The sequence below is a fragment of the Odontesthes bonariensis genome, chromosome 7, assembly GCF_027942865.1.
Source record: "Odontesthes bonariensis isolate fOdoBon6 chromosome 7, fOdoBon6.hap1, whole genome shotgun sequence".
NCBI lineage: Eukaryota > Metazoa > Chordata > Actinopteri > Atheriniformes > Atherinopsidae > Odontesthes > Odontesthes bonariensis.
The window spans coordinates 23,705,655-23,718,845 of NC_134512.1; the positions used below are offsets into that span (position 1 = coordinate 23,705,655).

Here is a 13,191-nt window from a genome sequence, read left to right on the forward strand (position 1 = left end):
AGTTTCATCTTGTTTTAAGACTGTCAGAAGGCAGGGAATGATTAAAAGAAAAAGAAGCTAAACCTCAAGCACCAATAAGCTTGTTTTATTTTTTAATCAAAGCATCATAGGTGATACACGGTCCCACACTGCAACACAGCTGAAGACAAATGAGCCAGAGCATCTCACTGAGTTTGTGGCACCTTCGGTCTCCTCTTCAGTGATTACAAGAGTGCAAACTGACACCTACAGCTAAATCTGACGGATTAAACTCCCAATACTGTGAATCTACGGAGGAATGTGGGTTGAAGGTGCAGCTGTTTGGTGTATGAGGGCAGAATGATGAAACCGTAAATGACAAGCAGTCATGAAGATGCAGCTATGCGTCCCCCTGGTGGTCGGTTAGACATCCTGCAGGTCCTTCTGGATGTCCCACAGCGTGCTGGCACTGGCCTGAAGCTGGGCCACTTCCTCATCTGTCAGAGTCACGTTGATCACACTGGCCACGCCCCCACCGTTCAACACGCAGGGCAGACTCAGGTACACCTCGTCACTGATCCCATGCATGCCCTGTTGATGTAGAACCATAATGTAAAGGGCCACTGTCACAAACAAGACCCACAGCTAGTGTAGTGGAAATGAAAAGATGTATGTTTTTATGCCTATATTTTGAGTGGAGTGAGAGGGTCAGAGAGAAAATGCAATAGTTATTTTCTTGATCAAGTAATAATACACGGTCTGTGAAATATAAAAGAAATCACAGTTTATTGCAGCCAAACATCATTATGTGACAAAAAGACATTTAAAAGAGCAGAAATTTACATCTTCACTTGAGTGTCAAGTTTCCACCACTGCTGACTTCACATTAGCCAACGAATACCTGTGACAACAATAGAGTCATTTGACTTGGATGTAAATGCTTATTGTGCCCTTTACCGCTGAAGACAAAAGTCAGATGTAAGCAGGGTTGTTCAGTACGTTCAGTGTTCCAGCTGACAGGTTGCCAGTCCATCACACAGCCACTCTCCTAGGGTCAATTTAGAGTCACCAGTTAACCTAACATGCATGTTTTTGGACAGTAGGAAGAAGCCGGAGTACCCAGAGAGAACCCAGGTATACACAGGGAGGACATGCAAACTCCACATAGAAAGGAACCCTCTTGTTGTGAGGCAGTGGTGCGAACCACCACACCACCGTGCAGCCCGGGCATGCAGACAATGAATGAGTGAGTGCGTACGTGTGACCATCCCTTACCTTCACCATGGTGGAGACAGGATGAATCCTGTTCATGTTCCTCATGAGGCTCTCTGTCAAGTCAGCCACACTCAGACCGATGGCCCAGTTGGTGTAACCTTTCAGTTTGATCACCTCGTAGGCACTGTGAGACACAACACACAGCTTAGATACTACGCGGTAATTTTGCACCTTCGAGCTCACTCACTGATTACCTTTTGGCTTAATTCTATTGAATAAATATAAACTGTATGAGAGCAAAGATGTGAGGTGATAGAAATAAACACAATGTCGTTAAAGGCGGATTTTCCTTTGTGACTGCAGCTTCTATCTCTACTTTTACTCTGTTTACAGAAACAGAGAGAAAGAGTGTGACAGAGTGCAACAGAGGAGATGACAGAGTTTGAGAGTCAGATGGAAAGGCCCTATTGAGTACATGAGGAAATGTATATCTCTTCTGTAAACATGAAACAATCTCTTGTTCAATACAGCGGTAGTTGGTGCCGGTGTTGGGAGTGGGCTATATGAATGATTTAGATTAGAAAATGTAATCAACACATTTACCACATATTATATGGCAATAAGAAGGTTCTGGCCCTCATCCAAATGACTTCAGTTGTTAAACAAATCAAAAACAAAATATCTACCCCATGGAATGTGATGTAAATGCATGTTGCACAGCCATTATTACCAGTAGTGTACTTTCCCATTTCCGTCATTGCATTGAGTGACTTTTTGCGCTTATAAACAGCCTGAGGTAGAGTTACAAAAGTCCAAAGTCCACGTCAATAATGGCATTATTCTCTTCCACAGAAGACACTCCTCCTGACATCACAAAGCATGAGCAGCTGCCTCGCAGAGTACAATTTCATTTACTCACTAGAGCAGTTTCTGCAAACTGAACTGTACAAACTGACTACTTTCATTTTTGATGGCAATGTTGTTGCAAAGCTAATATGGCTAACGTTAGCGTTAGCTTTGACATCATGTCCAGACCTCAGAACAATGTTGAAAAGGTAAGGGACAGATGGGATTAAATGTTTTTAAATGTTTTGCTCTTTGACTCCTACAGATGTGGGATTTAACAACACTGTCATGAACACAAATCACTCCGTGAGACACAACCACACACACGAATGATTTAATACGTTGAAGAAGCCAAAAAGATGCTATCAAAAGCTAAGATAAATGTTGAGTGACCGTAAAGCTAAACGGTGTGTTGCAGGGCTGGAAAACAAAGTTGTGAACGGTGGTATTTTTTTATGGTTAAGTGTTGTTTTAACCTAATCCACTTTATTTGCTAGCGTACCCTGACACATCTCTTATGTGGAAACGACAGCACACAAAATCTGGAACTGACAATATTGACCGAGCTTTCCTGCAAAGGAGCCTTAAAGACACAGGAGCTAAAACTGAACATCATGGACAGAGGGTTACAAGAGGTGCTGTTACTGTGTACACCGTGTGAGAAAAATATTGTGCTTTTTAAACACTGAAGCATGTGAACATGTTCTGTTAGACCACAACATAACAAGACTATAAATGAGCTAATTATGGGCTCTTTAAGGGACCTGTAGCATACCTATCCACAACCATTTTGTGGGTTTCTTTCCAGTTCTCATCGTCAGAGTCTGTGCCGATATCTGGGTTTAACGTCTGCAGGTTGACTCCAGCCACATTTGTCCCGCTCCACACAGGCACTAAACACACACGTTAAAACCATCAACCTTCACACAAATATTGTACACCTCACACGATCATTTGTTGATGACATTTGTGCGATGTGTTTTTGTCTGCAGCAAGCTCAGAGCAGAAATTCCACCATCCTCACCACTGGTGTCTCCATGCTCTCCCAGAATCCACCCGTTGAAGCTGCTGGAGTGGATTCCCAGCTTGTCGGCCATCAGGAAGCGGAAGCGGGCAGAGTCTAAGTTGGTGCCACTGCCAATGACGCGGTGCTTAGGAAGGCCGCTCAGTTTCCAGGTCACATAGGTCAGAACGTCAACTGTTGATTGGATATCAGCGACATTAAAAGATGAATACTGCCAAACTTTGCATTTGGGAGTAAAACTCAATTTTAATAGACAGTACCTGGGTTGGAAACAACAATGATGATGCAGTCAGGACTGTATCTGACAATTTGGGGGATGATGTGCTTAAAGATGTTGACATTTCTCTGGACAAGGTTCAGCCTGCTCTCCCCTTCCTGCTGACGCACTCCAGCTGTCACCACAACGATGCGGGAGTTAGCTGTAACCGAGTAGTCTGACAGAGGAGAGAGAGAAGGCAGCGTTTTGAGAAAGAAAGAACAGGGAGAAAATTACTGGTTAGACTTTCAGGTACTATTCCAGGTCTTGATTCATTTCTAAGTAAATGATGCTAGCTGGTTGCCAAATAATGGATCTATATTCCATTCTTTTTTCATAAAGGCGTTACAGTGTGATGCTGCAAAGATGACCCCATTTTTATGGCACCATTGGGACAATAACAGTGTGTGCCTTCAAACTGCTTGTTTACATTGTGTGTGAACGGTTGAGTGATAACATCATCTGCAGTTAGTGTGGCATGTTCCGCCATGCCAGGCCTCCCTTTCACTTCCTTTCTGTGACTACCTTCACTGCCGGCTCAGAGGCGTAAAAAACTTTGACTCCCCATTTCCTCTCTGTACTTTACAAACAGGAAGGTGAAGTGAGTCGAAGAAGCAACAGTCCTGACTTCAACATACGGAACATACGGAGAAAGGAGCTTGCGTCAGTCGAAGCTATGACTGTGTTATATGCCTGAGTTTCTTGGCCATTTTTGAGATACAAACTTGCCTTTAGATGCGACTATTTTGGGTGTTTTGAGGAAGAGGCTGCCATGCTGCAGGTCCATCATCTCTCCTTTCAGCTTGTCCTCCACCACGTCCACCAGGGCCAACTCATCAGCCAACTCCTGCAGCACATGAGAGACCATCAGAACCATCCACTCCACACTGCAGCTGCTTTTGCCAACTGAGGTTTAAATAACTAAGAGATGTTCAAACTGTTTAATCTTAAGCTCCAGTGTGTGAAATGTAATGCATTCTATTGACAGAAATACAACATCATATGTAAATTATGTTTAAATTAACATGGAGTCATATTTTCATCACCTTATTGTGTGCATTTGATACTTAAGACAGTGAAGGTTGCCTTTCCTGTTCTTTCAAAATGGCAAAACAGAAACCTTGGTGTTTGGGACAAACGAACACCGCTTCTAGAGAGGACCTTTTACATTTTTTGTGGTCACTATAGTTTGAAGATAGGTGGATGGTATTCAGTTGGTTGCAAATTTCTATTTGAGCCAATAAGAAGTCACTACTTCCTATTCACTTGCACAATAATAATGGGTGGTTCATTCTCCACTTCCTCGTGTCAGTTTTGGTATAACAGGATGCTGACTTGGTGTAATGGGTGTTTCTTTGTAAGTTAAGGGAGTTTGCACATTGGGGTAAAGCTTGCTGCTCTTATTACTGCCATGATAGAGCTTTACTGCCCATATCAAATAACGACTTATAAACAGATTTAGTAGAAATTCAGTTTAAGTTTTTTCCTTTAGTTACAATTACATATTTCCATCTTAACAAGGACAGAAAGGGGAAAAGATCAAGTTCTGATACCATGAGATCAGTAATCCAGTGTTAGTCTAGGAGGATCCAGGGTATTATCCCACAGTGTGACAGCAGCTGACCAGAGGGTAATCTGAGCAAAGGGATAAACACTGGAACTCTTACCCTGAGAAGGATACTGACGGCACAGGCCATGCCAACCTGGCCCACACCCACAACGGTCACTTTATTCCTGGGGGGCTCAGGTGGACCACTGAACAGTGGGGTGATCAGCTTTTGCAAGATGGAAGCCATTCTCAGTGCTGATGAGGGTAAATCAAAGAAATGAAAGAGATTAGGCAATCTGGGTAGGCAATATGACAGCTGATAGTCGGACAAATGATGGATGATAAAGATTCCACACGGACACAACTGTTCAAACTGTTCTGCATGCAGCCTCACTTGTTCAAACTTCATAAATACTGCAGTCTCTCAAAGTGTAGCAGGGCAAAAAAATTAAGCCTCACATTCATCCCGCCAGCACTCACGAAAGCATCATTCTAAGTAACTCTGAATCCATTACATCTAAAAAAAAAAAACCAAGGCCTGAGCTCTGTGCCACACATTATCGCTCTGCAGAGTTCACCTTGAAACGACATGCAGCCAGACACAAGAACACCAGCAATACTTGCTTTGATCGACGAAGCTCCGAGCTGCAAGGTATAAATACCACCATGTAATCAGCATGGCAAACTGAATGGATGCCTATGATGCGTCTCCCAAAGAGCTGCGTACCCCCTACATCCACAACACCTAACACAGTCGCTGCAATCCAGAGTTAAGGCAGGTATCCGGTCAGCTGCAGCAGTAGCACAGAGAACATGTGACTGAGGGCCGGACGGAGGAGCTGTGAGCTGCTCAGAGCTCCTCTTCTCTTCTCTCCCTCCACCCTCCTCCCGTGATGGAGGACGAGGCATTGTAATCCTATGTCAGACTTGTTTAAGGAGTTACAGTAATCCCTTAACTCTGCTTCCATCTGCTGCACCTGCACTTCAAATGAACACCAACTTTGCATGCCATAGAAAGTCTTTGAATAAGAACTGATTTCTAATTTCAGCCTTAAGAATTGAAACTGCATGTATTATGTCTTTGAGGTATGCATAGAATAAAAACATCTATCATGATACTATGATTAAATAATTATAGGGTGAAGAGACTTTGAATTACACTTTTGGACTCATTATAAATGCTGTTGAGCACATGGCAATGACTCTTATGCCTGAACAAAGATATCTACACAAACAACCCATCTCTAAAAGGACACCAGAGGCACTGACAATACATTCTCATTGACAGTGCAACGGAGAGACTGTCCATTCACTGTCCCTGAGTGAAACTGGATTACCAGCAAAGCATGTAAACAATAGCAGATATCTATTTGGCTTAGCATCAAGGTCAGCCGAGAGGGGGCACAGTTTTCATAAGGTTTTCATGAGCACGATTGGTACTGGATTGGCAAAGAAACTTAAGTATCACCGGAAGATTTCCTTTTTTACTCGCTCTGTAAACAATACATGTGACAAATATCTGTCTGTCAATAGAAAACAATTCAAATTACCCAGAAGATGTTATTTAAATATCTGATGGTGCACAAATGATGCCACACATGGACAAAGGGTACACGAATATACAAAATAAACTCAGTTCAACTTTAAAAAATAAGTCATATCGTAGGGAAAATGTAAAGTTTTAAATATTTTGTTGTTTGCTTCGTAATAAATTGCAGAATTAAATATATTTTGTAGTAACTCATGCTCTACTCTAACGCTAAGCTATCAACAATTTGCTTTCAGTAAATCATTTAGATTAAAGCAACTTTATTGATCCCACAGTGGGAACATTCAGTTGTTAGGGCAGCTCACAGGAAAGAAAGTATAAAGTGCAAAGACAGTAGTTGGAATAAGAAAAAAACACTAGAAAAAAACCATCTAATATCTTGTCAAAATAGCGTATCCTAAGAACATGCTGTTGGTGATGAAGAGGATGTTCCATCTGTGCATCTGGAGATGAGCGAAGGATGCTGTCAACATCCACTTTAAAACCAACTGGAAGTAGACCCACTTACACGTTTGGATGAACACGCGACTCAAGGAAAATGTGACTCGTGTTTTTCGACAAACTAAAAAGGACCAGCGCATGAACACAAGTAGTGAAGAGACATAAAGACGATGGTTCCAAATCAAAGCTGAGCATGTTCTGCTGTCAGAACATGACCAAAAAGATATAATTCCATATTTATCACAAAAAACTGCTTTAGCATAAAACCTGTTATATACCTCAAGTCTACATGAAAACATGGCTGTTTACCTTCTGTCTTGAGGCTCCGGCTACTGTAAGTATAGCTGCTTGTCCTTCCTCAAAGCCACAGATGGACTCGCCGGTGGTGTGCCGTAATGTCTGTGTCCTCCTCTTCCTGCTGGGCTGTCAGCCTGCAGCCTACTGGATTTAATTGACTAAGCCTCTCCATCCCCTTCAAAGTCTCCGTTTGGCACTTCCACAGGTCACCTCAGTCAGCAAGAACGACATTCAACACATATCTAGCTCATCGCTTTTTAAAAACGAGAGATGGTTAAACATTCAGAACAAACTGCAAATTGAGAAGGGTTATAAATCACAAATAGAGCACCAAAGGGAAGTTGATGATGAAAAGGAGTCGAGCTTTTTTCAAATGCAGAACATGAAATGCTCAACTCAAGGCAGATACTACAGGGAGGATGTTTGAGGAGTTTTTAACTTGTGCTTAAATGGGAGCGTTTGTCATACAGCAGAAAACCAGCAGAGGGACACAAAATCTCACAGAGAACATCAGACTGTCGGCAAGACTGAAGTCATTGTAATTAGCCATTGGGAGGAAGCTACACTGGAGACTGTTATTACGGGCAGTTTCATTCTTCCTGAGTTTTAATGAAGTTCAACATTACCCCCGACTGGTTTAAAAGTTGTAAAAATGCTCCACAGAGAGCTGTAACCGGAAGCTTTATGATGTCCTGTTGTCCCGCTGAATGTCAGCGATGACTCTTCTTCAAGATAATTTAATCCCATTTGTTATGAAACTCCCCTCGACTCATGGGTCAAATCCGCCAGGAGGAAATGTAATTACATCTGTCACAGATGTTCACTTAGACTCAAGGATCAGCTGACTGGAATTTAGCTGTCAAAGCACCAGGTGACCTAAAGAAAACATTGGCTCCGACTTACAACTTTCTCATACAACTGTGGCAAGAGCTCGCGTAACAGTCGAGTTGTGCAAATGATGAACTGTGATTTTAAACCCAAGTCTACAGTCAAGTCGTGGATTTAAGAGCCGGCAAAATACAACCACAAGGCAGTAATTCCAGTTTCTCCTCTTGAGACTTATTCAAAGCCAACTTCTAATTCTCCCAAAACCTCAATTATTATTGGCTGAGGTGCTAAAACTCCTAGAAAAAGAATCGATTTAATCGAATTACAATTAGTAATACATACACACGTCACAAAAAAACAAATAAATACAATTTGGCAACATGTAAAAGCACTGATCTTTTAAGGATCCAAGAAGAAAAAAATCATAAAAAATAAAAAAAAAGCTGGTAAGAACCAAGTTTATTTCATGATACACAGTCTACATTATTATCATAAATTAAAACAGATTCAAATCCTTACCCACATAACCCCTGTCATTTCTGTCCTTTGTGGGAGAGCTGCCTGCTGAGGAGTTAAGTCAGCAAAGTTCAGATTGAGATACAGTATTACATATTGCTTTGAAATGTGCTATAAAAAAGTTGAACCCACCACTTTAGAAAAATATCAAAATAGAAATAAAACCCCCTCAGAAATAATTCAACCCCATCATCGCCTGCACCCACCCAGTTCAGAGTGACCTACACCGTCTTCACCTGTGGTAATTTTGTCCAGGTAGATGTATGGTACTGACAAAAATACATTGGGTTAACTGTCCCAAAGGAATTACCCACCCCTCCCTCCTCCTCCCCCCTATCTGTGTCTTTTCTGCAGATCTTCCAAGTCTGGACATATGCAGTCCGTGAGGTGGGCTATGTGGGTGCACTACAACAGCCAGTCCTACGCCGAGGACTGAAGGATCTGAAATCTTTGAACATAATCAAACAAAAGCAAAAGCACAACGGAGCACTAAAACCCAACACATGTAAACTTAATTGGGCATACTGGTAATGATGGAGAGAAAAAAAGAAAAGGGGATATTATCAAATGCTGCTTTAGTTTCCTTGAGGTCTTTCTCACATATGGCAGTTACTTCAATTTTGATACAAAAATTCACAATTTCTACTTGGATAACTTGTCAGTTCGGTGATAAAGATGCTGATTTTTTTTCTTTAGGTCATATTTCGAAGAGCTTTGTATGAGATTTGAGTCATGATCAGAAAGCTGAAAAAGAAAAACAGAAAAAAAAGACCTCCCTCTCTATAATCAGCTGAATTTCCTCATGCAGTGATGTGTCCTGATTACACCACGTGTCTCCTCCCACCACAGACCACGTTAAAAAAAAAAAAAAAAAAGTTGGGGCTGAATCAACCTGAGCACCATAGAAATAATCAATCACTAACCCTAAAGCTACAAAGCAAATTTCGAAGTTCACACAGAAAAATGGAGACATTCTGGCATTAGTAGAAGCGCTTTGTGCATAATTAAAAATAAAAAACATAACACGGGAGGGCACTAAGTGCTAACAATTGTCCAGGCACTTCACCATCAGAAAAACACCTGGCACAGAGCGTTTGATAAAAACTACAGTATGACTGTCAAAAACTACAACCATGCACGGATAAACTGGCCTCTTCTTGCCGCACTCATTTCTACACTTATGGGTTAATACACACAAAGACACAAACAATTCACAGGTTAAAATCGACATCAAATTAGTCTCTCTTGACTGCCACGAAACAGTGTTATCCAGAAGCTACCGAGTACACCCTCCTGAGGAAAGCTGGAGTCTGGCAAATGGAAAGTTTATCATTTCAATTAAATGTGTCCTTTGTCCAAATATGCAGGAAAAGCAGACATGATCCAAGTTTGCTGTTCGAAGTTGGGGAGTGCTGTGGCAGGGAGGTGGTGTGGGTATGGTGAGGAACTGCTGAGGGTCTTTAATTGCCGGTGCTCTTTGTGGCACCTCTGCTACCGATTCCCAGGTAGGTGCCTGCCGTCTCCGCAGCGCTTTGGAGTGGGACGATCACGCTGTCCAGGAGGCCTCTGAGGGTGCTGATCTGATCAGAATCCAGGTTCTGGTAGGCGTAGTAGAGAGCACCACACACCACCACGAGGAGCAGTAGCTTGAGCAACACGGACAGGGCGCCTCGCCGGACGGGTGCTTTGCTTGAGGAGACGGAGCTGCTTGGTCGGGACAACGCCTCCGAGTAATTGCGGGTCTCGGTGTGGACTGTGCGCTGCACGCGGGACTCATCCAGCCAGTACTCGCTTGGCTTTAGGGGTCGACCGACCGCCCCTCTTATTGGACGTCTGCATGTTGCACTGATGGAGCATAATATGACCAATTAAAACGTTCCCCTTATATTCACAAATAATTCAAATGTGTGGGAATCTGAACACACGAAAAAAATAAAAATAAATTGGCGCCAAAAGCACAATCAAGTGTTACCTGAGGCCCGTCGGTGTGCTTATTTCATTGGCAAGAATATCTTCAACCACACTCTCGTTGGCCTTTTTGGGGGTCTCTTCTGTAATGAACTCCTCTGCCACCTGCCAAGGTAATGCACAACATGTTCATGCAAATTCAAACTAAACTCTAATTGTCTAGATTAGGGAATGATAAAAGTGCTTTACCTTGGTTTGCCGTCTACTGCTGGTCCTGACGGTGACAGGAGTTTTCCCTCTGCTCCTCACAGGCTTCTCTACCACAGGAACTGGCTCGGGTTCGGGGGCAGCAATCTCTTCTGATAAACATAGTTCATGCGACCACAATTCAGCAACACGGCAATGTCGTTGCACAAATCAAGACCTTTTATTTCCCACATCTACCTCAGGGCCAGATGCACCCGATATGTGCCCAGTAAGAAATATCTCGACCAAGTTTAAAAGCATCACAAGTAATGCGATTAGAGCTCACCGTCTTCTTTATCACTATACTGGTCCGAATTTGTGTTGCCGTTCTGGTTACTGTCAGCCTTGGGGAGAGTTGTGACATCAGTTGGAGCTTCGGGTTCAGCCGCCGGCTCGACCAAAAGCTTCTGCAGCTTCTTCTCGTACACCTTACGAGTAGAGGCTGAGTGGACAGAAAAAAAGAGCATACGAGTTAAGAAAAAATACAAGATATGACATGCTTTACTTTTACTCCAGTAGTATGCAAACATTTTAGTGAAGTTGCTTTAAACCTGACAAATCTGGTCCATGCTGTGCTGCCTCAGTGATACTTTTTTTTTTTTTTACAACCATGTCTAACTGCTTATTTCACCGTTTTTCCCATGCAAGGAAGTGCCCAACTTCTCTGTTTGTTATGCATTGCTTACGGGTAAGTACCCTCTATACCTGCACATGATCAGCTCATTATTATTACACTGAACTTTTAAATGTTTAAGAGTGGTTATTGCATCATTAAAGTTTGCCCATTTGAACTCAAAAGTTTGGGACATATCTTTAGAGTAAACCAAACTGTGTGCTACAGCTAAGCGGGAGCTAGCAGAGAAAAAGGCACGAGTAAACTTGTACTAACCGATTAGAAATGATCACAAATACAGTCAATCAACAATGACAATTATTTTACTTTTGTTTTTTTTAAATCAAATTTTTTTTTAAATGTCTACATTTTGGGGATTTTTTACTTGGCATCACGCTCACTTTGTTTTGTTAAGAGTTGAATAGATTAATATGTACAAGTGGGTGATTTTCATCAACGTTATACATTTGAGTTTTACTGTGAAGCTGTAAACCCTGAGGAGCAAAACTCTTTTAGTCGCAGGAGTGGAAGACGCGCACCCGGGAACTCACCAACAATGGGCCCAGTGTCCACACCATGCTTTGCCAGCTGTTGTTTTAGATCTTCGTCTGTGAGATCTGTCACCTCCACTTCCTCTGTTCGAGGCTTATCAGTCTTTTTGGTAGCTTTCTGAAGAAATTATGATGAATCCAAAAAAAAAAGAAAGGAAATCAAAACTTCCAACTAGCTCAAACAGATGCACAGCGACAGATATAACAGAATCAAACAACATTTGAAGATCGATGTGGCTTAAAAAAACCCCCAAACAACTCACTCTTCCAGAGCGGCTTTTGTTGGACACCACGGGAGCAGGTAACTCCTCATCACTGGAGAAGGTGTCTACGGGCGGACTCTTCTTGTTGTTTAGTATGGTCAGGTTCTTCAGATACAGCTGCACGTACACTTCTTTTTTGTGCTCTCCGCTGGGAAGTAGCACATTGTTTGCCGTAAGCTCGTTTTTCAGCTTATCTTTCGTGAGAACCGACGGATCTTCGAGGAATTCTGCCATGCTAACTTATTTTAAAATCCCTGGGAGGTTTCCTTCGTCGCAGCTAACGATAATGAGCCAGCTCAGTGAACCGCTACAAAAAGAAAAACAACTACACGGGAACGTGAGCGAATAGCGCTGTTGTCAAACAGAAGTGGCGCCTTCCCGCTGCCTATTCAGCTAGCAGCTCAAACGCGGTTTATCAAATTAAACGTCAAGTTGTGGTTCTTAGCCGAAGAGCGAAACCACTTACAGATAGTTTTGAATTTTCGAAAACAGATCCGAGCATGTGCTGGTGATTAAACTCGTGTGGAATTTTAAAACAACTAGCTACAAAATAAATTTAACTAGCTTAGCTTCAAACCGGTCCACTTGCTTCTCTCTCCGCGGTCGCGACAGGGCCAACAAACAAGCTTATCTGCTATTGGATGAAAAGCTGCAGTAAAGCGCAATCCGATTGGCCTGCTATGAATGGAACGCTTTAGAGTCCCCGCCACAAAGAAACCGGAGGTTGTGTTTCACAGAACAGTTTTATATCAAGTCTGTTGAACATTTTTGGAAAAATGTTTTAAATCTATTGACGTCACAGGCCTCATTATTGTATGAAGTCGACAAATGGCAGTTCAAGTTACTAATATGAATCGCATTTGAGTTTGAGAGGAATGACAATGACGATTTAATTGCACTGAATTGTAAAGTGATCCATATGGCTGCTCCTCCAATCTGTCGGATTCATCACAGGATTTAGGTCTTATCCTAATGCTTGATAAAAGCTAATTTTGAGAGGAACCACATTGTCTTAAAGGGTTATTTAGAAAAAAAAAGCAGCGACGGGCTCTGTACAGTAATTGAATTAAGTCTGCCTCCGTGACAGGAGGGGGCAGCATAACCACGTGTTTCTAAATAAACAGGGTTTTG

General features: G+C 42.3%; 2 protein-coding genes across 3 annotated transcripts; both read right to left on the reverse strand.

The window, feature by feature from the left end:
• Positions 1-84: 84 nt before the first annotated feature.
• On the reverse strand, positions 85-7,217 carry ldhbb (lactate dehydrogenase Bb). 2 transcript variants are annotated; one of them, XM_075471033.1, is made up of 8 exons: positions 7,148-7,217; positions 4,967-5,103; positions 4,029-4,146; positions 3,304-3,477; positions 3,044-3,217; positions 2,795-2,912; positions 1,234-1,357; positions 85-549 (listed from the first exon to the last, which is right to left on the reverse strand). In XM_075471033.1, exons 2-8 carry the CDS (start codon positions 5,093-5,095, stop codon positions 382-384), a joined length of 1,005 nt encoding a protein of 334 aa, XP_075327148.1. In that variant the 5' UTR covers positions 5,096-5,103; positions 7,148-7,217; the 3' UTR covers positions 85-381. The 2 variants fall into 2 exon arrangements, with proteins under 2 accessions (XP_075327148.1, XP_075327147.1); XM_075471032.1 differs by lacking the exon at positions 7,148-7,217 and adding an exon at positions 5,473-5,656.
• Positions 7,218-8,395: 1,178 nt separating this feature from the next.
• On the reverse strand, positions 8,396-12,663 carry tmpob (thymopoietin b). Its single transcript, XM_075470209.1, has 6 exons — positions 12,061-12,663; positions 11,798-11,915; positions 10,920-11,075; positions 10,637-10,746; positions 10,452-10,552; positions 8,396-10,324 (listed from the first exon to the last, which is right to left on the reverse strand). The coding sequence occupies exons 1-6, from the start codon at positions 12,292-12,294 to the stop codon at positions 9,940-9,942; spliced, it is 1,104 nt and encodes a 367-aa protein (XP_075326324.1). The 5' UTR covers positions 12,295-12,663; the 3' UTR covers positions 8,396-9,939.
• Between the last annotated feature and the right edge of the window lie 528 nt (positions 12,664-13,191).